The sequence below is a fragment of the Leptosomus discolor genome, chromosome 10 (genome assembly GCF_034619465.1).
Source record: "Leptosomus discolor isolate bLepDis1 chromosome 10, bLepDis1.hap2, whole genome shotgun sequence".
Lineage (NCBI taxonomy): Eukaryota > Metazoa > Chordata > Aves > Leptosomiformes > Leptosomidae > Leptosomus > Leptosomus discolor.
The window spans coordinates 16,015,420-16,036,578 of NC_141400.1; the positions used below are offsets into that span (position 1 = coordinate 16,015,420).

The following is a 21,159-nucleotide window of genomic DNA, read 5'->3' on the forward strand; positions in this document are numbered from 1 at the left end:
TTTTTTTCCCAAACAGTTCTCGGGGTTCCCTCATTCTTTTCAGGACATCTTGTGCAATCTGGGATTTTCAGACGTGCAGGCACAGCCTCACAGCTTAATTTTGTGAAATAGCTTTGCTGGCACAGGGAGAGGGGATGAAAGCTGTGGCCCGCAGGACCTTTGCTTCTGCTTTGGAGTGGCCTGCTGCAAAGATCACTGAAACTAATCAGATGTTTTTCTATTAAATTCAATGGCTTCTGGGTCAGAAACCAGCTCACTGATGTCTGAGTGCTGATCGCTGAGCACCGCTGGTTTCCCATATAACTAGGATGTAACTGCAGCGACCTTTAGAGTTACATTTACCTGTGCAGGGTTATTAGAGGGAACGTCTTTTGTGTGAAAACAAGACCAGAGGGTGGCTTATGCTTGATCTCTAATGTATTTAAAACTCCCTTTTGTGAAAATAAGGGATATCAGTGACATACTTTGTGCAGATAATGCAGTCATGGCTCAAAAGTGACATAAATCCATACACTTCACACGCAGCTTAGCTGGATGTGTCTGACACATTGTGTATGTGATGGGGACAGGGAGAGTCATCTCATCCTGTGGCCAGAGAAAAGCCGCTGAGCTGGCGTACACCCCAGTGTGTTCTTGAGCACCCCAGTGCTGCATCATGCCATGGCCTGTCTCCTGCTCCAAGGCACCTGAGCACCCCATTTCCCAGCCCCCACTGGGCTCACATACCCCTGGGCCATGCATCTGCCAGGGCAGTATAGAGTGACAATGGCTATTAGCTCCCAGCCTCCATTAAATGAGAAGAAAGCTCGTGGGGAGCAGGGAACAGACAGACACATGGTCGTGTCCATGCTCCTGCACCTCTGCCATGCCCAATGCCAGTGAAGAGAAAGAAAATAAATCTTGGCAGTTATAACAGGGTCCAATTTAATGCGCTTGCACGTTCGCTCTTCCCATGGAGCAATGGGAAGAGAACCACCACTAAAACAGTCATTGTACAGAGTTATCAGCACCAGGTCAGACCTTCTGATATTTTCATTTAATCACATACAGCGCATGCATGGTGTGCGTGGGGTGGGGGTGGGTGCATAGGCGGGGGGGGGTACACGTCTGTGTCTTGTGCATAGTTTAATATTTCTAATATATGCAAATACACTAGGTCTGTGATTATTGTGATCTTAATAGTCCCCTATTAAGAATCTACACAAGAAAAGTAAAGTACCTGCTTTAATAGTCTAGACCCTACATTTTCAGCATGACATCTCTGCGTTGTTCGGGAGCAGTAACAAAGGTCTCTGATGTACCAACACCCAGTGGCCATGAGGCCATCAACAGCAATAACAAGGACTTTATTAAAAGAGGGCAGAGGCCGTGGAACGGTACAGGGGAAGAACGCAAAGGGCCTGTGAAGATTTATTTTAATTGAACTGCTATAGCAGAAAGGTCGTTGTTGTTTTAAATGATGGGAAAAGTGTCCCAACTTTTAATCATGTTAAAATAGCAGAATCTTTATTTGTTTCATCTAACAGAAAGGCCATCTGCTCTTTGTTGCCAAGGAAAGCATTGTGTATCCTATTATGGGGCTGGGGACAGCAAGAGGTGTGGGTAAAATGAAATACACTGGTGGAATACAACTTTATTCAGGCACTGACTAGTCATTTCAGCTTTATTTTTTGTCTTAGCTCTTTGGAACAAATTAGGAGAAAGAGGTACGTTTGGCTGTTTGGGCATGTGTTAGCAGTTAAAAAATGTTTTTCTCCAAATCTCTTTGACATCTCATGTTGTTTAATGATTTAAACCATCATCAATTCAAGTACATCAGTGAGGGAGAATTAACTTCATGTTTAGGAGGAAATGGTATGGCCTAGCTGTCTCTGAAGACATTTTGGATGCCAAGTTCATTCAGTGTCGAACACCTGCTTTTAATGGCAAAATGACTTTGGCTTTTTTCAGATTTAAGTGCAGTGCAGGAGAAACTGATGCAGAAACCTGCATCTCTCACAGGTAGCAGACTGCGGAAACCTCTGACAGATTGCATCATCCAACAAAGGATTAAATAGAGGCCACCCCCATCAAAGTAAATCATCTGTTATTTTTAAGACTGTCTCCTAATAATGACACATGGGTGCTTTATGATTCAGCAGTTTCCAAATGATCGCGTAGCCTTTGAAAGGGGATAAGCATCAGTGATTTATGGGGTACCGTATTGCGTTCTGGGATGTATGCAAGCAATAAGAGAGAGCCAATGCTATTGAAAGTGCTGTTCACAAAGTCAGCAACTAAACTGTTAGAGCTGAACACACACAATTTTGGTGACTTTATTTTTCAGCTAAGGAAAGGTGCCACCTGTATTGTGAATCAAAGGAAACAGGGGATGTGGTGTATATGAAAAGGATGGTGCATGATGGGACCCGCTGTTCCTACAAAGATGCTTACAGCATCTGCGTGCGGGGAGACTGCTTGGTAAGCTTTTGATGCCTTGTTTCAGAGCTTAGTGTTGTGAAAACAATTAAAATGGTAGCTTGAGTGTTTCTCTCAAGGAATGACTAGTTAAATAAGTATAATAACGCTTTGGGCAAGATGGAGATTTCATTAAGATTATTGTCACAATATTATGTGTGATATTCACAGTTGCCATCACATTGCATGTGACTCAATTCCAGCAGTGCCTACCTACACAAGTAATATTTAATGCAGTATTTTAAGATGAACTATTACAATTAGCTTTCAGCAAAAGCTTTTCCTGCTGAGGTTTAGTGGGGGTGGAATGTACAATGAAACAGGAACATGCAGCAGCCTTCAAGGAAAGTGGTGTTAAGATATGGCTGATGTGTGTTCTCTCTGTATTTGATCATGCTATTTTTAAAAAATCAATGGCACTTCCTCTAAGGTGGGATCTGCTGCAGGTCATCTTTCAACGGAATTAGAGGCTCGGACTTAGCAAAGCGCTGGTGGAGTTGCTTATCCTCACATAGATGTCTTGATTCTCCTGGAATTTAAGCATCTGCTTTAAGATAAGCTGAGGCTTAAGAGCTTTTCCTTAACTGAGCTGCTTTTCTTCAGTAAGAGGACCACTGTGAAACATAATATAAAAATATAATCACCTGATTGACAGCTATTATAGGAACTGGAAATATTAAAATCTGTTCGGATGCTGATCTTTCAGGGAAACACTACCATTTGTACTTTCTTGCTGAAGCAGAAGTCAGGGTTTTGATATCTGAAGTGGTATCATTTGAATTGAAGCGTGGATAAATAAGAAATTACTGTTTTTCTCTTTTGTGCACAGAAAGTTGGGTGCGACAGGGTCATAGGTTCCACAAAGCAGGAAGATAAGTGTGGTGTTTGTGGAGGAGATAATTCTCACTGCAAAGTGGTGAAAGGAACGTTTTCAAGAGTACCAAAGAAACAAGGTCAGTGTGTTCAGTGTGTTTTGTCTTGGGGAATTCAGGGTATTTTTGTTTAATCGCTTCTGCTTCATGGAAAGTCCCAGAGCAATCACAAATCATTTACAGCATCACTAATTCCAATGAACTCTCTGGACTTTACTTTGAAATGTGTCTAGGATTTGAAAATAAGACTTTTGTCCAGTGGTCAGTTAAGTCTGCTGATACCAAGGCCTGTGCATGTGTAGAGGAGGGCTTCAGTGCTCTGTGTTGGAGAGCTATGGACTTATTTGTGCTCTGATGTCACTCAGCTGCTCCATCTGCATCACTGGAGTGCTGCAATGTCATCATCACTCACTGTCAGACAGGAGCTTGCATGGTCTCTCTCTGTGGGTGCTATATGGCACTCGAAGCCCATTTTAGTCTGAAGCAAAGTCTGTTGATGACATTTGAGGCATTTTTCTTCTGACCCAAAGCCCTTTGTCCCTGTTATATTCCATCACTTGGCACAGAAATAGGGATGGGAATGATTCTGGATTAGGTTCAGCTTGCTGTAATACACCCTGCTTTTAGAAAATAAGATTTATTTAGAAACCTAAGACAGACTCTTCCTGTTTGTGGCGTACTAACCAGTTACTATCTTTTCAAATACTGCAATAAAGGGCACATTAAGATGTTTGAAATTCCTGTTGGTGCGAGACATTTACTTATACAGGAAACAGACGCCACCAGTCATAATCTCGGTAAGTATTTAACAAGTAGGAAAATTTTCAGTCAGAATATTTTTTTTTCTGCTGTTTATTTTTGTCTCTGGAGCCTGACAATGTGTTTATGTATTTGTTTACCCATTATCCTCCCACACCACATACCTCCTTTAAGCATGTTAAACTAGGAAGCCTGTTTGGCAATTTGATTTCCCTGTGCTGGATTCCCTGGTGTCCTAGCCAGAAGATCACTGCACTGGCATGTGCGTGTGTGAAAGCTGCTGGAAGAGGAGCTGAATGGCATTATGGGGTGCAATGCATTACCTTCGTGTGCATCTCTCGTGACGTGCTTCCCAGCCTCAGTTGTTTCCCAGCTACATCCAAATCTGTTTCAGACTCTGCCACGTTGCTAACAGTATTGACGCAAGGCTGCCCGATCAATCCTGCAGCTTAGAAAGTAATTGAAATCCGCTCCTCGCAGTGCCCTGTAATCAGTGCGAAGCAGCGTCTAGTAGGCTGTTATTAATTGGAAGTAGATTCACAGCGAATGGCCTGCTAATTGTATTGTGAGTCATCCCGACTTCTTAGCAGCAAACGCTTCCTCGCTGCTCCGTGCAGTCTGGCCCCGTGGATCGGGAGGGTGATCACTCGCCTGTTCAGACGAGGTTCGTCTTTTGGTGTGGGGTAAGCGATGCACAGGGGACACGAACAGCTTGCTCTCTGTCGAGGCAGTGCTGAGGGAGTAGGATGCTCAGGCAGCTGCTAGAAGGGGAAGGCAGATAAAATCTGGTGTTAAATAACAGTCCCTGCTGCTTCTAATGAGGAGAGCAAATTTTCCATCTCGGGACAAAACCAAGAGTCCTAATACAAAGGTGGCTGAAGTCTCTTCAGGTGAAGACGGGTATTGAAGACAGCTGACCCAGCGGAATCAGGTGCTGTGTGCAATGGCAGGCGCCTGCAGAGCGACAGGAGGTTAAGCAGGGCTGTGTCAGTGTCAGGGCTGGATCCAAGCAGGAGAATTAATACAGTTCCTGGCGTCTCTTTCTCACTGTGGGGACCCGCTGGGGATCAGCCCAGTAGCTTTTCTCTCATGGAGCAGCAACAGCCCCCTGAGCTGCCTTACAACATGTGAAAGAGCTGAGTAGCCGTGGGACCCCCACTAGCTCTCAAATTGGCTCAGATTTGGCCACTGGATTCAGAAGTTGTTAGTCGGGAGCAGGCAGACCGACGCGTGCGGTGCAGTCGCGCTGGCCTCGTTTCTCTGGCAAGGCAGGCTATGAAAAAGAAAAAAGAGGATGATTGATGTTTCTGGAGCTAAGCAGGAAAGCGTTGATAGTTCAGTGAAACACCTGAAAAAGTCTTTCCAAACCTGTGAGGGAACAGAGGGAAAATGCCTTTTCTGCTTCTTCCACTGGGACAAGAGCAGAACGAAAGTAGAGATGACAAGCGAACCCCTCATATTCACTTTTCTTATGTTGTTCCTAGCAATTAAAAATCGTGAAACGGGGAAATTCATTCTAAGCGAAAACAACTATGTGCCAGACTCTAAAGTATTTATTGACATGGGTGTGGAGTGGGAATATCGGAATGACGATGACAGAGAAACTGTGCAGACCATGGGGCCGCTGCGTAATGGAATAGTTATTCTGGTAAGTCAAATGAAAACCATCTTCCACAGAACACAATGTCCGGGTTACAGAGCCATAATGTGCTATATAATATATTTTAGATTCCTCTTGTGAGTTACAAAAAGACATCTGCTTCAATTATAAGACAATAGAAGAAGTATTTTGATTCCTTTCTCCTAATTCATTGCTCTGTACAAGAGTTGTTACAACTCAGGGTTATGTGTTGAGCAACCAGCTCTCCTGATTATTTCCTGTGGATGGCCTGGCAAACAGCCTCTGTGTAAAGACTCTGCAGCTTACTTATCGTATCTGACGTGAGCATTAGTTGAAAAGAGGTCAAAATGGTTCATATCAGGTAGATCTAATAGCTCCTCCTCCCATCCCTGTTTTGAAAATGTATCCTGCAAAGGCAGGTGCAGGGTTCTTGTGCTTCCAGGCTCACTTTGTCAGGGCACAGTCAGTTCTGCAGTTCCCAAACCCACCAGACTATATTCATTTTTCATTGCAAACCAGCAAATAATAAACTACAATGGGTAGGGGTAGGCTGATTCAGAATCCCTCTGAAAGCAGCTGTAATATGTTGATCTACTCGAGCTGAATGTCAAAGGAGAAATAAATACTATGTTTTCAAAGGACGAATATTTTGCACGTTATTCACATTGAGGTCCATTTTCTTGTCTTACTGCAGTGTGGTAGCAAAAACTCTTTCTAAATAGTTTGTATTTCTGTCAGGATTAAGTAACAAGCTTCACAGAATTCCCAGGATTGTCATAAGAATGTGTTTTATCAGAAATATAAGCAATTTTTTTCACCGCTTTCAGTTACCTATGCATTTGAATTTGCCTTGTCTTTTAATGGAACTATCCATTATCATTTTAGTACAACATTTCCTTCCTTTATGATGGGATATGGAAAAAATTTAGTATCGTGAAGTCAGTCCAATGCTGGCAAGAGAAATCAGTCTAAATCAACAACAGTCTTTCTTAATATGCAGTTTAGAAACTCTGTGTCATAGGGATAGAGATCCTTTTTCATCAGGGAAAAAAAAATGTGTTGAGTGCAGCTAAAAGGTTTAAATCCCACCAGGGATGTTTTTATATCTGAGCCATGATTATTGCTATTTCACATCGTCTCACATAGCTTCTGATATCAGTCTTTCATATCTTTTTTCCCTACATCTGTTTTACTTACTAGGTGATTCCTCACGGTGGTGCCAAGATATCTTTGACTTACAAGTACATGATCCATGAAGATTCCTTGAATGTAGATAACAATAATGTTTTGGAAGAGGACTCGGTGTCATATGAATGGGCTTTGAAGAAATGGTCCCAATGTTCAAAACCTTGTGGAGGAGGTAAAAACAAAACCCCAGAGCATTCAAAATTGATTAAGAGAAAACTGAAAGAATGAACACCGCATGTGCAATTCGTTGCCACAAGACATTAGTGAGACCAGGAGTGTGGGAAGGTTTTATTTAAGATAAGAAATAGATAGATAAATAAATAGCAAATAGAGTTAAAAATCTGACTTAAATGATTTTGGGAACAGATCTGGGTTGAGTCATTTCTGATTTATGTTTATGAAACTGAAAAATTGTACAAAGGTGCAAGATTTGGATGAGGGCCTCTGAGCTGCGAGGGTGCCAGACCTCAGGGTGCCACAGGGCAGCCCTTAATAAATCTGCACCTGTGATGTAAGACCCCTGCTTTTGGGGCCAGATGTATACCCTGATGCTGATGGTCGGTTGCAGTGCCGGAGTGTGGCTGTGCAGGTTTGCAGAATGTTCTTGAAATGCTGGATGTTCTTCTTATTATAGCCTGTAGTGGAAAATAAAAGGGATGAGCAATTCTGGGCGCTATATCTACATGAATCAGTGTTTGTGGGGTGCAATTTACAGTTCCTTTTGTAGTGTGTTCACCTGTAGTTCCAGCTGCAGCCTTTGACAGTGTATGTGCAGTTTGTTTGAAACCTGAGTTCTGTGTAACATCTACTAGTACTGAAAATAAAAGGAGTGTCTTTCTTCAGGCTACCAATTCACAAAGTACGGCTGCCGGAGGAAGGCAGACCACAAGATGGTTCATCGGAGTTACTGCGAGCTCATCCAAAAGCCTAAGCCCATCCGCAGAGTGTGCAACCTCCAGGAGTGCTCCCAGCCCATGTAAGCGTCACTGCCCACCAGCACTGCTCAGCGGCAGCTGTTGTACCCAGCTGGCACTTGTCACCTGAACAAAGGTGACTTAAGCTTGACCTCCATGCATCATTACAGAGGCCCAGGACTGTGAGAATGTGATGCTATATTCTGCTTGTAGAAATACTGTTCCTGGGACTGCTGGTTCCTATTACTTCTGAAATAAGTTGGATTAGAGAAGTGCTGTTTTGATCCAGACATTTGTTCAAGCCATCCTGAGGTGATAAAAAATGGACATAAATTCAGTTTATACCGGTTGATTTTACACAGTGTGAATTAACCATGTAAGAACAAATTTACAGAGTGCTACATAAGCAAACCAATGTCATGCAGCCTCTCAGATCCAAATCTCCCTAAAGTCCACAGCGTATTTTTGGACATTTAAACACAAGGGAAAATATTTGACCTGTTAGATATTTCTGGCTGCCCTTGTACAGCATGGTATGCCTGTTGTGCCTTCATCTTAGCTGTACATAGTCAAGTGTTATAAATATTTTGATTCACGTTTTACAGGTGCTTTTTTTGACTGGCAGCAGATTCCTCCTACCACATGTAAGACTCATATATTCCTCGTGTTGCTACTGCAACAAGAAAGGAGTATGTTGATCCCAACTTTTATCTCTGGGGACCAAGTCTAGATTCCAGAAAGCACAGCAAATAAATATAACATACCACACAATATTTCCTAACTTCCTTTCAAAAAAGATTTGAAAGAGAGAAAAGTCAAGAAACTGTGCCCCATAAACTCAGCATGGGTCAGGGTTTAACATTTATTTGTCGGAAAACTGAAGTAATGACCTAACTGTATCTCAGGCTGTCTGGAAAGGACTGTAGTCTTCTTTCAGCTGCAAATATAATTGGACCCAGGTACCACAAAGACTCAATAGGATCCTAAATTGTGCTTGGATTCCTGAATGTTTCAGTCACCTCTATTTCCATAGAATGGCATCAGAGCATTTTGCACTTGCACATAGGAGAGGCAATTATTTAAGAGTTTTTATGAAGCTCTGTGACGCCCACTACACTAATTTGCTGCTTCTTCACTGCTGGGAAAAAATCATCTTTGTCTCAGCAATCACCTGAGGATTCATGACTTTGTGCTCCACAGCACTCACCTTCCTCCACAGCTGTGTAATTTCAATAGGCTACAAAGAGAAAGTTGGGTGAAATTACCACTGTACTTTTTGTTTAGCTCAAGTGTTTAGTGCATTGCCTTGTGCCTGTGCTATTGCTTGACTATTTCTAAACCCAGGATTTTCTGACTGCTTTAGGACAATTGCTTCAGACTCAGGATACTTCTTCAGGCTATATAAATATATTTTTTTTGTTAAGTTTATCCCATGAATACTATTTACATTGATCAGTATTTCCTTCTTGCAGATTTCTGCATTCTGTAAATATTTATAGACTGCTGTATATCTTCACTTACTCGATTATAACCAAGCTTTCAGTAATGTCCATAAATTTCCTCTGGTCCCTTCTGTCCTTGTTGCTCTTCTCTAAGCTCCTTGCAATTTGAAGCTGTTAATTCTTGAGCCGATTTGAATAATCAGCCAAGTTTTCAACTGCGCCACATCACAAACCATAGGTTTCATTTTTCAGTGGCCAAAGTGATTTACACGTCGTGAACTCAGACCTTCTGATTTCAGTGGAGTGTTGCCTTCCCCGAAACCAAACATTTATGATGCTGAAGACGCAGATTTTCCCAAGCTCAGCACACACAGCCCTGACGGTGTAGCTGGGTTTGCCAGCGCTTCAGCAGATGGTGTCTAGCATGGCCAGGGATGTGGTCCATGGAGTATCCAGATATGGGCCAGGCTGGAGCTGCATTTCTAGCCCAGATGGTTTGGACTCCCTCCTATGGGAACCAGCTGTGGGGACAGCTGGTGCATGCTACATTATGAGACAGGGCACAGCTCATGCACCAAGACTGCAAAGCTCAGCAGCACCCTTGGGTGGCTGCTTTTGACATAAAAACTACCGTATTTTTATGTGCAGGCTTGGAAGGGCCAGCTTAAAATCAAAGCAAATAAAGCCAAGTAAGAATAGTGCTTATCTCAGAGATAATGAGGAAGAGTAATTTTAAAGATCTGGGTCTTGTTACTGTTGTTTCAAGGACACGGTCAAATAACCCTCACCATAACTGCTTATGGGTTTTCATATCTTCTTTTTCCATATCAGAACTAGTATTAACATCCTGTTAAACCTGTGCTTAAGAGTTACAGTTCAACAGACAGTTTGAACTCACCTAATTTAGGTAGGAGAGAGAGAATTTTACTCAACTTACTCTCTTTTTGTCAACCAGATGGGTTACAGGAGAATGGGAGCCTTGCAGCAAAAGCTGTGGGAAGACAGGATATCAAGTACGATCTGTCCGATGTATCCAACCCCTACACGATAATACAAACCGGTCTGTTCATACCAAGTACTGCAACAACGACCGTCCAGAAGGCAGGAGGCCTTGCAACCGGGAGCTTTGCCCGGCGCAGTGGAGAATAGGACCCTGGTCACAGGTCAGTCTCTTTCTCGAGGTCTCAAGCAACTGATTTCTTACAATGCAGGGGAGAAAATCTTGGCGTTTGTTCTGTGCTTTCTATTCAAATGCATTGACACAACAAACGAATACCTACACAGAGTGTGTATTGCTTCCACTGCTGCTAATGCCACAGAAAGTGAGTTAGATGGTGAGATGGTGGTAGTGAAGCAGCCAGTAAAGACATCTTGTAGTGATGCTGGATGATCCAGACCCTGTGAGCCACCCATATAAGATGTCACCATCAGGAAAGCTGTCTTCTACCTGCTCTTTATTCTGCTCACAATCATTTACCTGTAAATTTAAGCTGAGCAAAGGGCAATTAATTCTTTTATCACTGTTTTATTTTCTTTCAACTAAAGAAGACTTTAAAGTCTTCAGTTGCTGTGATTAAGGGCACCTAAGCAAGTTAGGCACCAACACTCGTGGAGTTTCAAAGGTGCCAGCATCTTCCATGTAAAGGCCCTCAGCAGATTTAGCTGTTCAGCCTCAGAAGGTTCTGTCTGTATCCCAAAAGACAGTTTTTCACCTGGTTAACTATGGAAATACAGGGCACCTGTTCATGAACCTTTTTTGTTTGCCATTGCTATGGGCAAAACAGGATTCAGTCACTCCCGTAACAAGTGTCAGGAGCTGGGCATTTTGTGCCTTCCATCCCTGGCTCTTTGGCTAGCTCACTGTGTGAGCAAGAAATGCAATGGCACTATGCACAGACTGTTTCTTGCTGAAGTGTTTACTGCAGCAATAAGAAGCTCCACCTATTCATATTTGCAAACCTTTGCAGTCATCAAAAGGCAAGAAGTGTGAGTAGAATATTGCAACATTAAATTGTTCTTTTGATTTTGATGCATGGGATCCCTCAGCATTTCTCGATTAAATTGTATAAAAAGCATGGCTGCTTTTAGAGATACAACACTTTATTTTGGAACCGTGCCATGCAAATAAGCACAAACAATTTTTACCCTCACTGGGTTTAATAGGTGTCACAAGGAGTGCCATCCCCGCTGCACGCTGTGAATAAATGCCTCACATTTACAGTTGTTTCGTTATTGCTCAGACCATAATCTCGCTCTGGGAGTGTTTCACAGTTACTGGTTTATCCCAAAAAGCAGTGGTTCTCCCTCTTGCTTAGTTATTGTAGGTGCTGCAGCGGTTCAAAGAATGTATCACGTTGGCTCAGATCAAGGGCAGTGGTTTAAAATGTTGAAACTAATTTCTAATCCATTGTTTCCAAAGGGTGGCTGGGGCTCTAACTGCTACTTCTCCTTTCAGTGCTCTGTCAGCTGTGGCAATGGCACGCAGGATCGCCCAGTCCTGTGCCGGACCAGGGACAATGCCATCGGCCTTTGTAAAGAAAATAAACCAGAGACCGTAAGGATATGCAGACTACCTCCATGTCCAAGTAAGTGCTTGTCTTCTCTAGCGTGTATTAGTTGCTGAAAAAAATTATGTTGATTGTATTTATTTGAAATGCCTTAATCAAATTTATACTTGTGTGCTACATCTGCCGGGGGGGGCCGTTCTCCGTAGCCCCGGTTTTGAGCAGACTTTTCAAATGTAGAGCTGTTGTGTGGCCGATGGCCTTCTTGGGCACATGGTTGTTCTCTTCTCACGGCTGGGAGCACTGCTTGCCCCAGGACAGCATGGGAGGATGGGGCAGACATCAACACAGTGGTGATGGCTGGATCCAGCCAGCAGACAACAGCTTCCCTGGGTGAGGAGCACTGCCTGAATCCAGCCCTGTGCCCCTGAGACGTGCTGGGCTTGGCAAGAGGCTGCTGGCTTGTGGCTAGTCAAGGGCATCATGTACAAAGATGCCTCTTTGCTTTCCCCACCTCCTGTGACAGTTTCAGGCTTCTTTTCCATTCTGTCAAGCACAAGTTATCCTCAGGGGTTATCTAACTCAGTTTTTTAAGCTATAATAAATGTGTTCCTACTTAATCCAGGACACTAATGCCTTTATCCTTGTTAGCTTTTCAGCTGTTTGCAAATGATACTTGTGAGATCGTTTTACATATTCCTATTATTAAGTAATTCATATTTTTATTTGTGATCTATTTCTCAGGGTAGCTTTTGATTCCTAATTAGTTAGAACCAAGCTGTCAATTATGGTCTCCAACACAAAGATTATAAAGAGGCAGTATAAGTAAACTAGACTGGATGTATCTTAGGACATAATGCTGTGAGAAGGACTGCTGGAGAGCTGGCCTTGAGACTGTCTTCAGTGTTGGGTGTCAAGCACTGGGCACAAGTTGTAGCAAACTGGCAACACAGCACCCTCTGCCCAAAACTACACAGCCTGGTCATAGTCCTTCCCCAGGCTCCTTCACTATCGGAGCCCCCTCACTCTCTTAGCTTACCCACTTCTGACAGGTCAACTACTTAATGCTAACTTATGTTGTGTTACATCTTTTTTTTCCCCTCTATTCAAGGAAACGTTTCTGATCCTTCAAAGAAAACCTACATGATACAATGGCTGTCAAGACCTGATCCAGACTACCCCATCCAGAAAATATCTTCAAGTAAAAGACCCATTTATAACTCTGCCTTTGCCCTTAAATGCATGCCACATCGAATGTGGACTTTGCCTTTTGCTCTCTTCTTCTCTCTATGCGGAAAGTTCCCTTGACTTGCCAAGTTTAAATCTTGGGCTGAATCTTTTTTTCACACCAGGCACTTGGTGCTCGGTGTCTTTCTTCTCTGGAGCTTGCGTAGCACTGGTGGTGGAGGTCTTGAAGTGTTGGATGTATGAAGTTGGATCTCCACAGTATGTTGCAGTCCTCTGAAAGGGAGCTGGGATCGGTTTGCTTGTTGCTTGGTGATGGTGAAAAAAGGCTCTTACTGGTTCATGATGTTCAGTTTGATAGCAAAACTGAGAACTTATTGTGAATGTGATCACATCACAATAATGACACCTTGTAGTGCTAAAGTTCTCCTTTATCTAAAAACCCTATATCTCATAACTCTCTAGTTCCAGTTCGCTGACAGGGTAGTCTGAGTGAAAGGATTTTTTCATTCCATTTTCCTTTGCAGTGCCATTGCTTTACTCACCCTTGCTGCTCACTTTTTATTCCTGACCCTCACATTTATGTTCGTAACCCGTGGAGGGCTCACTGGGAAGGAAAATCTCAGTTTCTGTCGGTACTTTCCGTGCTGCTATGATGCCGTCCTCTCTCGCCAAACTCCTGGTGGTGGTTTGAAATATTCTTCCTTGAGAAAAGCTGCGTTCTTTTTTCCCGTCGCACAGTTTTTGCCAGTTTTGCATACTTTCACTTTAGAAACAAAACTGAAGCAGAACAGGCATGGTCCACGTTGAGGGTTGCGTGGTGGAGTTTTTCTTAACCTGGCGGAGGCAATATGGTGTTTTCATTGACTACGATGTCTCCAGCTGCTCAGCATGGAGCTGTTTATACTCATTACATCTTTGGTCTTTTTTCACCATGTGCATGTCTGATGTGACTGGTTTGGTTGTATGTGTGTATGTGTGTGTATGCTCTATAGATGTGTCAACTGGCAAACATAACAGTGTGAACTACTACAGAATTACCTCAATTTTTATTGCTTTTTTTGCTTAGAAGAAGAATTTTAGAAAAATGCCTTAATGTTGAAATGTAAATGGCATTAATTTACCAGATCCAGCTTTAAATATAAACAGTACACTGGTACCTTGAGTTAATCTTCATATGGAGTGTTTTTACTTGAATGATAACTAGTAGAAGGCAGTAAATTTAATCTGAGGTTAATTTGCACAGTGCATATCCGTATCTTCATCAAGACAGGATTGTGACCTGACTTACTGAAATTTAACTGGCATTCTTGCTTCACCTTCCGTGTTTGTGTTGGAGATTTGGAATTCATAAGTCATAAACCTGTTCGTGACAGTCAGTACCAATAGTAGAAGTGTATCAACTTTAAAACTGCAGTCTTGGAGCAATTTACTACCTTATTGCATTGATCATATTCTTTGGAAAAGTGGCATTTTTGAATCTTTGGGTCGTCAACAGTGTAGCACTTCAAAATTGTCATTATCATGTGATCACATATTTAAATTTTGCTGTTAATATGATAATTTCCTGAAACATGTTGACAATTTACATGACAAGGTGAAAAAGCAAAGACACGTATCTGGCACTGAATACTGTTATGTAAAATAATCGATGTTTAACTGTATAAATATATTCATGACTGTTACCTTTAAATAGACAATGTTTAGTGATGTTTCAAGAGATGGGTGGCTATAGAGAATGGTGCAATAAGGTATCTGGGCATTGTGCACTATGTCTATATGCACTTTGGTTTATCAGGGATATTTTATTAGTGTTTTGTATGTATTTAACATTATATTAAAGATGTGCCAATTCAGTTTGCTTTTCAATATTTTTTTATGAGACTAATGTGTACCAAAGTGACTGTGAAACTGATTTATTTTTTTCTTACTGATGTTTTGAAGATATACTTCCAGTCTGTCATGCATACTGCAAGTAAAAATAAATAAAAGTTCAGCAAATCTGGATATTTTGGTTTGGCTAGAGGATAAAAATTTCATTCTGACATTCATAAGTTACAGAGTTTATTTATATAACTTATCAGATGTCACTAAACATATTACATAATGCAGTTTTATTTTTATGTATTTTTAAGCTTGACATTATGTATTTTTGATTGGAAAAAAAGGCATTTTTCTAAAGGTGCTTTTAGTGATTCTTACAAAGCCAAGAACAGATCTGCCTTGTTGAAACCACAGTTAAATGTTCTAGCTGTTGGCTTTTATTTTGCAAGCCATTTGGAGAAGCTTGCATTAAGGTCATGCAACGCAAGGCAAAATGTTCAAAGGGGACTCTACATGGTATGTAAAAATACATATATAAAGCTGTATAGGCGCATGCAGTCCTTTTGTATAGAGTTGTGCATGCAGGTAGGAACAGTTCCAGCTCTTAAAGACTGGTTTGAAAATGTCTCCAAAACGAAGGTACTATTCTTAGGTTCCTAAGGAAGGAGTTGTTCTTTATTTCCAGCAGCATCTCAGTTTAGCATTTGAAAAATATGAAAATGAATTGACACATATGAAAATAGGAACCAGAATTTTGCTTCTCTTCAACAAAGGCAACAGTTGGGGCATCCACCTTCCTCAGCCAGCACTAGCGTTTTAAAGCAGCAGCAACAGTTATTAGTTTATTTTAGACTGATATGTTTGCCAATTAAACACCTATAATGCCCTGTTTTGTTAACTGAGGGTGAGTGAAGAGGCGACACCTACACTTTCTGAGTTCACTTGATATCTCTGAATCGGCTCTGGTTCTCTACTTTGCTGTAAGGTTGCTGGCAGGGTAAGTCAGTGTTCGTAGCAGGATGGTGAAATACAAGCTCCAGTAACATGCTGGCTTGAGCACTCTGTCTGCCATCGGGTACGCTCGAAATAAAGGCGAGTAATTGGAGTTACTCATCCTTTACTGTAAGAGTAGGTGGAGATGTAGTAAGAGCAGGGAGAGAGGCAGAAGTGATTTCATCTCTGTCTCAGCACTCTGGCCACAGAGAAAATATTTTGTTATGGGTTATGCCAAGCGTTGGTCAGTCTGCCGTTCTCCTCAGCCTTCTCCTCTCCTACAAGCCTTCTGACTCCTCTTTCAACACGGGCTGCGTGTTGGGATTTTTCCTTCACTGTGGTTCCTGATAGGTCCTGGCTCCATCACTTCAGCCTGGAGGCACAGGAACTGTAGAGCATGTGTGTAGGACAGAGGACAGGTAGTTTTCTCACCAAGGAGCCTGCTAACCCTTCACCATCCATCTGCCACCAATTCATAAGGTCCTCTACCTCCTCTAAGCAGAAGTCACAAGGACTTCAGTAATCTCTGAGTAGGCTCCTGTTTATGTTTCTCAGAGGCTAATACAGTTTGATCAGTTCACCTTTAAAGCCTTAGCCTACATTTTGACACCTGTATTTCAGCAAGATCAGGGTCTGCCGTAACACCTCTATTATAGTGCAGATTGCCACAACAGCTATCGACAGCTTAAAACCTATCAATTATCGTTCTTTCACTTTCCAGTCAGTGCCACAAAAATCACGACCTGGTACTGAGTCTCCCAGTCATTAATGGACTGGCTTGGCTCCATTGCACTGGAGTTTGTTGCTCTGAAAATCTCATCTCCCTTCTGGGCAAAGGAGAAAAGCCTTATGCTAAAGGCACCACTTTTCTCTCAAGCAAGGGACATGCTCAGGCAGTGCTGCTGTTTTCAGAATAGAGGCACCTGGAAAAAACATCACTCCATGGGAGATGGATTTGTTCTGATAGTTACATGGGACACTTTGAAATCAGACTGGGCTTTCTTGAGACAGTCCGGATAAATATAAATTACCCTTGACCGTGGTTAGTCACTGTTAGATTGCAGAAAAGCGTTAAAAAGAGCGAAGTGGCGGGGGGGAAGATTTCTCAGTATAAACCTTCATGACTTTCTGGGAGTTCAATGTAGCGTTAGCAACAACACAGCACTATCAATGTGTTTTGAAACCTAAGCCAAGGCAGGAACGCACGACATCATGGCTGCACGGTCCTCAGGGTAGCACTAGCAGAATGTGAAGCCAAAAATTAGATTGCTATGGTCTGTAGCATGGATGGGGCTGGTACAGAGAGTTCAGATCAACTTTTGCATCCCTTCAAGTGAGTCGAGTTTTAGGTTTAATATTAAGCCTGCTTCTGCTTATAGAAGGCTCGTTTGCCAGTTTCCCATCCCACTTTAAATACCAAACCCTCTGCCCACTGCCAAAGCTTCAGCTGTGTTTCTTTTTCTGATTGATGTGAAGACGCTCTTTATTTATCTGTTCCCTTTTTCTCTTTCAGAAGAACATTGTCAAGGAGACAAGTCAATGTTTTGTCGCATGGAGGTTCTCTCTCGTTACTGCTCGATTCCTGGTTACAATAAGCTGTGTTGCAAGTCCTGTAATATGCACAGCAACATAACAGAGGACAATAATGTAACTGATTCTAATGTAAATAAGAATAATGTCATTGAGGAGGAGCTCCTGACAACCATCAGCCCTCCCATGGGAGTGTCCACCACACAGTCTGCCACCAGCCCTCCTCTTGGTTCCAAAACACGTGCACCTCCTTCCAATGCAACTGAGGAGCACCCAGAAATCAATGCGGTGGATGTTCCCTATAAAATCGATGGGTTGGATAACGAAGTATCACAGCACAACATCATTACACGGAGGAGGATACCTTATGAAAAGACAAGGAATCAAAGAATTCAGGAGCTCATTGCTGAGAAAAGGAAAAGAGAGACTCATAGGAAAATAATCTAAAATGGAAATACGGCACAAACAACATTTTTCTCTTATAGAGATGTTACCAACATCATAGTATTGCCCATGTCATAGGGACTAAAAATGAGGAAAAATTAAAGTGGTGCTATGGCAGAGATGCCAAAGTCTAAAGCCTACTCTAAATGGAAATGGCAGATTGTCTCACAAGCGCTAATCTGAACACCTGGACGGCCGGGTTTAGAGCGTGCGGCAGAGTATTAGTGCAATATCGTTACAGCGTTTCACTGAATCCAAACGACCTGTAATACCTGGGCCAGGTTAGCAGGTTTTCTTGTTTATGGGCTCTTTTAAGTCTTCCATGCCTGTGTAAAACTGCTTGGGAATAGTCATGGGGGTTACACTTAGGATGGAGGAAAACAGTCCCAAGGCATAATAAATCCCTTTAATACTGACAAGCGGGTGGTCAGCAATCCTGTGATGCTTCTGTGCATTGCATAAACCTGGGCACTAACTCAGCCCCCGGTGCAGGAAGGTACTTAAGGACATGCCAGACCAAGTTTGGCTGACTTTGGTAGAGTTGCTGCTGTGGTTACAGCTAGGCATGTGCTTACATAGCTTTCTTCACCGGGACTGCATAAGAAAATATATAGAAAATTCTGTAGCCATCTATTTATGTGTAAATTAAAAACTGGGAAACAGTAGTTTATATATTTCCATAAACAAATTCAAAGGATTCTCCTAAACTTTTGAGCATGCAAGACATTTAGTAGGGTAGATCCGGCCAATTTGGACTGACAACATCCTAGTCTTTCTGTTTACGATTATCCATATTTTTGATAGTCTTTTAAGTTCCTGTAATGCAACAGCCTCAGTGATCTTTGTTGGTTGGTGCTTTTTTTTATTGGTCTCTTTTTTTCTACCCACATACTGTTTAACTTAAAGATGACTGGATTCTTGTTGCCTTTTCTTTGGTGCTTTGTTAAGAAAATCTTTTTTTTTTTCCCCTCCCATAGGATGAGGTAATTTTGAAGATATAATTCTATATTATCTTCCTGTCCTTAGGACAGCTTTATTGGTGCACAAGTGAACAATTTTTTGCTGTGCCCTTGCATATACACATACATACACACACATACACACACACACACACGTGTACTCGCAGCACCAGGTCTGCTAGAATCTTTAAGACGTGTAACCTGACAACCCTTTGAGTACTTCCTTTCCCCTCAGGGTCATCATGGTTTTCATAGGTCATTTTGAATTCCTGGTTGGAGATCAGAAGATGAATTCAGCTTGGCTCTCACACCGCAGAGACGGGGAGTGTGCACTGGTTCCTGCTGCGGGTGGCATCTGAGCAGTTTTTCTCCTGTCTCCTGGCTTGGACTCTTCCGTTTGTTTCCTCTTTGCTGGTAAACCTCCTGCAGAGCCCAGGGCTTCCCTGAAATCCTTCTTTTACCACTATGTAGTTCTGATGGCACCTAGTTCAGATTTTCCAGACTGAGAGTAAGATCTCATTCTCCAGCCTGAGCTGGTCTTAGTCTGAAGCAGCACCAGTAATGAGCCCGTATATACAGTCACATAGTTATTGGAAACATGCTGAGTTTCCAGCAATGTGGCCCAACTGTTGGCAAGGAGCTTCAGAAGTATTGCGAGGTGAATGTGGCTTCCTGCGACCCCTGCCTTCTGCCCTCGACCACCACGGCTGAATGAGCTGCCCAGTCTCCTCTTCAAAACAAGGCAATCCTGCTGGAAAGGAGGCGAGAGCCTGCAGGAACAGCAGTCTTTGCAGGACTGACATGTTGAACTGTTCTGCCCTGAACTGTGGCCAGAAGTCTTTGAAGAACAAGACCTGGTTTAAGAAAAATACTTCATGAAGATACCAGCCAAAGCAGAGAAGGAACGTTTTCAGCTGGTGCGATGGCAGCAAGTGTCCCTTCTTACAGAGGACCAGGGTGGTATGCTTGGGTGAGTGTTTAGGAAAGCTCAAATAGCACAGGGATGGGAGTTACACTGAAGACCAGGAAGCATAACAGGCCTAGTAAATGTCCAGAGCTTGGACTAGAGCTTTCCTAGACCTAGGAAGCATCTCCTGGGCCAGGCAGACGTGGCTGCAGATGTGAAAGCAGCAGCCAGCGTGAGGAAGAAAGTAATCGGTTCTGGGTTTGAAAAGTAAAACTAAAGCTCCACAGTTTGGCAGCATTGAGCAGCGGTTGGCTGGGGCAGTGGCAGGAGTCTCTCCTCAGGCTTTAACTCGTGAGACACTAAGCATTTTCCTGCAGTTGAAGGTCACTTGTCTTTAGTTGCCCGCGTGGTAGCCTTCGCTTGCCTCAGCCCAGCTCCATGGCCTGCTTGCCATTACAGCGCCACGATTCATGGGCTAGCCCAGTGCTGGCTCCAGGAGCCCTGTGCCAAGGATTTGTGGTTGCTGACAGACAGGACAAGCTTTAGTAACAGCGTAGGGTCAGGTCACATCTGTGCAAAACAGAGCAATGTGGTAATCAGCACTGAAGGGAAAAAAAAAACCCACCATGCTATTTATAAGCAAGGAAGATGTGTCTAAACATCATTCCAGTTGCTGTGCCATGGGAGACGCAAGCTGCAGCTGGGCTCCCAGCCTGTAGACATAGTGAGTATTTCTTGCCTTCCACATTTCCTTTACACAGATGTGGTTAGGGTAAACCTCATTTTTTCCCCTTCACATTATTACCCTGCTTTTATCTCTGTGGACAATAAAAATAAACCACAGCCCCCAGCTTTTTCATAGCCTAGAAGCACATCTAAGCATATGACAGACTTAGGAAAAACCCCTTACAAACCCAAGGGTAGTGTGGGGTTGGGGCTTGAAGTTACATAGGTGGGGAGGTGAACTTTTGCTGCCTGGATGGTACCAGTCTTACTCTCTGGGCCTTTGTGGAGACCCATTTCTCTGACCTCCAGAAGCCAAAGATAACACATCTAATAACTTCTGTTCTTCCGTAGCTTCTGGAATAGGCTTAGTCAACCAGGCAGTGTGAAGAAATGCCACAGGAGGAAGTATCCACAGCTCAAACAGCCTCTGCTGTCCAAAGGACTTCTAAGTTGTGTCCCAGTAGCAAGTAGGGTAGGAATTTATCTGGTGCAACTTCAGGTGACCTTTCTGCAAACAGCACGAGGAAAGGCTCGCTCCAGTGTGGTGACCCAATGTTTCAAAAGGACTGGGCTGTTCTGTGCTGAGCATTTCCAGCTGTGTCTCCCAGTGGCCAGGATGCTGTAGGCTGGACAAAGTCAATTCACAGGGGTTTGCTTGCTCACATGCCACATGGACACCCTGGCTGAACTTGCGAAGCTGGTTCAAAGTTCAGAAGTTTGGCTCAAAACTTTGAGTCAGTTTGCAGTCAAACAAACCAGAAGCATTTTTCCAGATAAGGTGGAAACTTCTGCTGCATCTCAGAGCAGGAGCAGCCTCCCAGAAGGCTGATGTGG

General features: G+C 42.9%; 1 protein-coding gene across 1 annotated transcript in view; it reads left to right on the forward strand.

Annotated features, from left to right (window-relative positions):
- Nucleotides 1–17,736, forward strand: part of ADAMTS2 (ADAM metallopeptidase with thrombospondin type 1 motif 2) — a 184,253-nt gene extending 166,517 nt beyond the window's left edge. Inside the window, exons 13-22 of the mRNA XM_086470842.1 lie at nucleotides 2,327–2,460; nucleotides 3,287–3,410; nucleotides 4,046–4,126; nucleotides 5,573–5,736; nucleotides 6,910–7,069; nucleotides 7,741–7,873; nucleotides 10,209–10,416; nucleotides 11,709–11,838; nucleotides 12,869–12,958; nucleotides 17,273–17,736. Of these exons, the coding sequence (XP_086326968.1) occupies nucleotides 2,327–2,460; nucleotides 3,287–3,410; nucleotides 4,046–4,126; nucleotides 5,573–5,736; nucleotides 6,910–7,069; nucleotides 7,741–7,873; nucleotides 10,209–10,416; nucleotides 11,709–11,838; nucleotides 12,869–12,958; nucleotides 17,273–17,736 (1,688 nt within the window). The remainder of the gene's footprint in view (nucleotides 1–2,326; nucleotides 2,461–3,286; nucleotides 3,411–4,045; nucleotides 4,127–5,572; nucleotides 5,737–6,909; nucleotides 7,070–7,740; nucleotides 7,874–10,208; nucleotides 10,417–11,708; nucleotides 11,839–12,868; nucleotides 12,959–17,272) is intronic.
- Nucleotides 17,737–21,159: the final 3,423 nt, after the last annotated feature.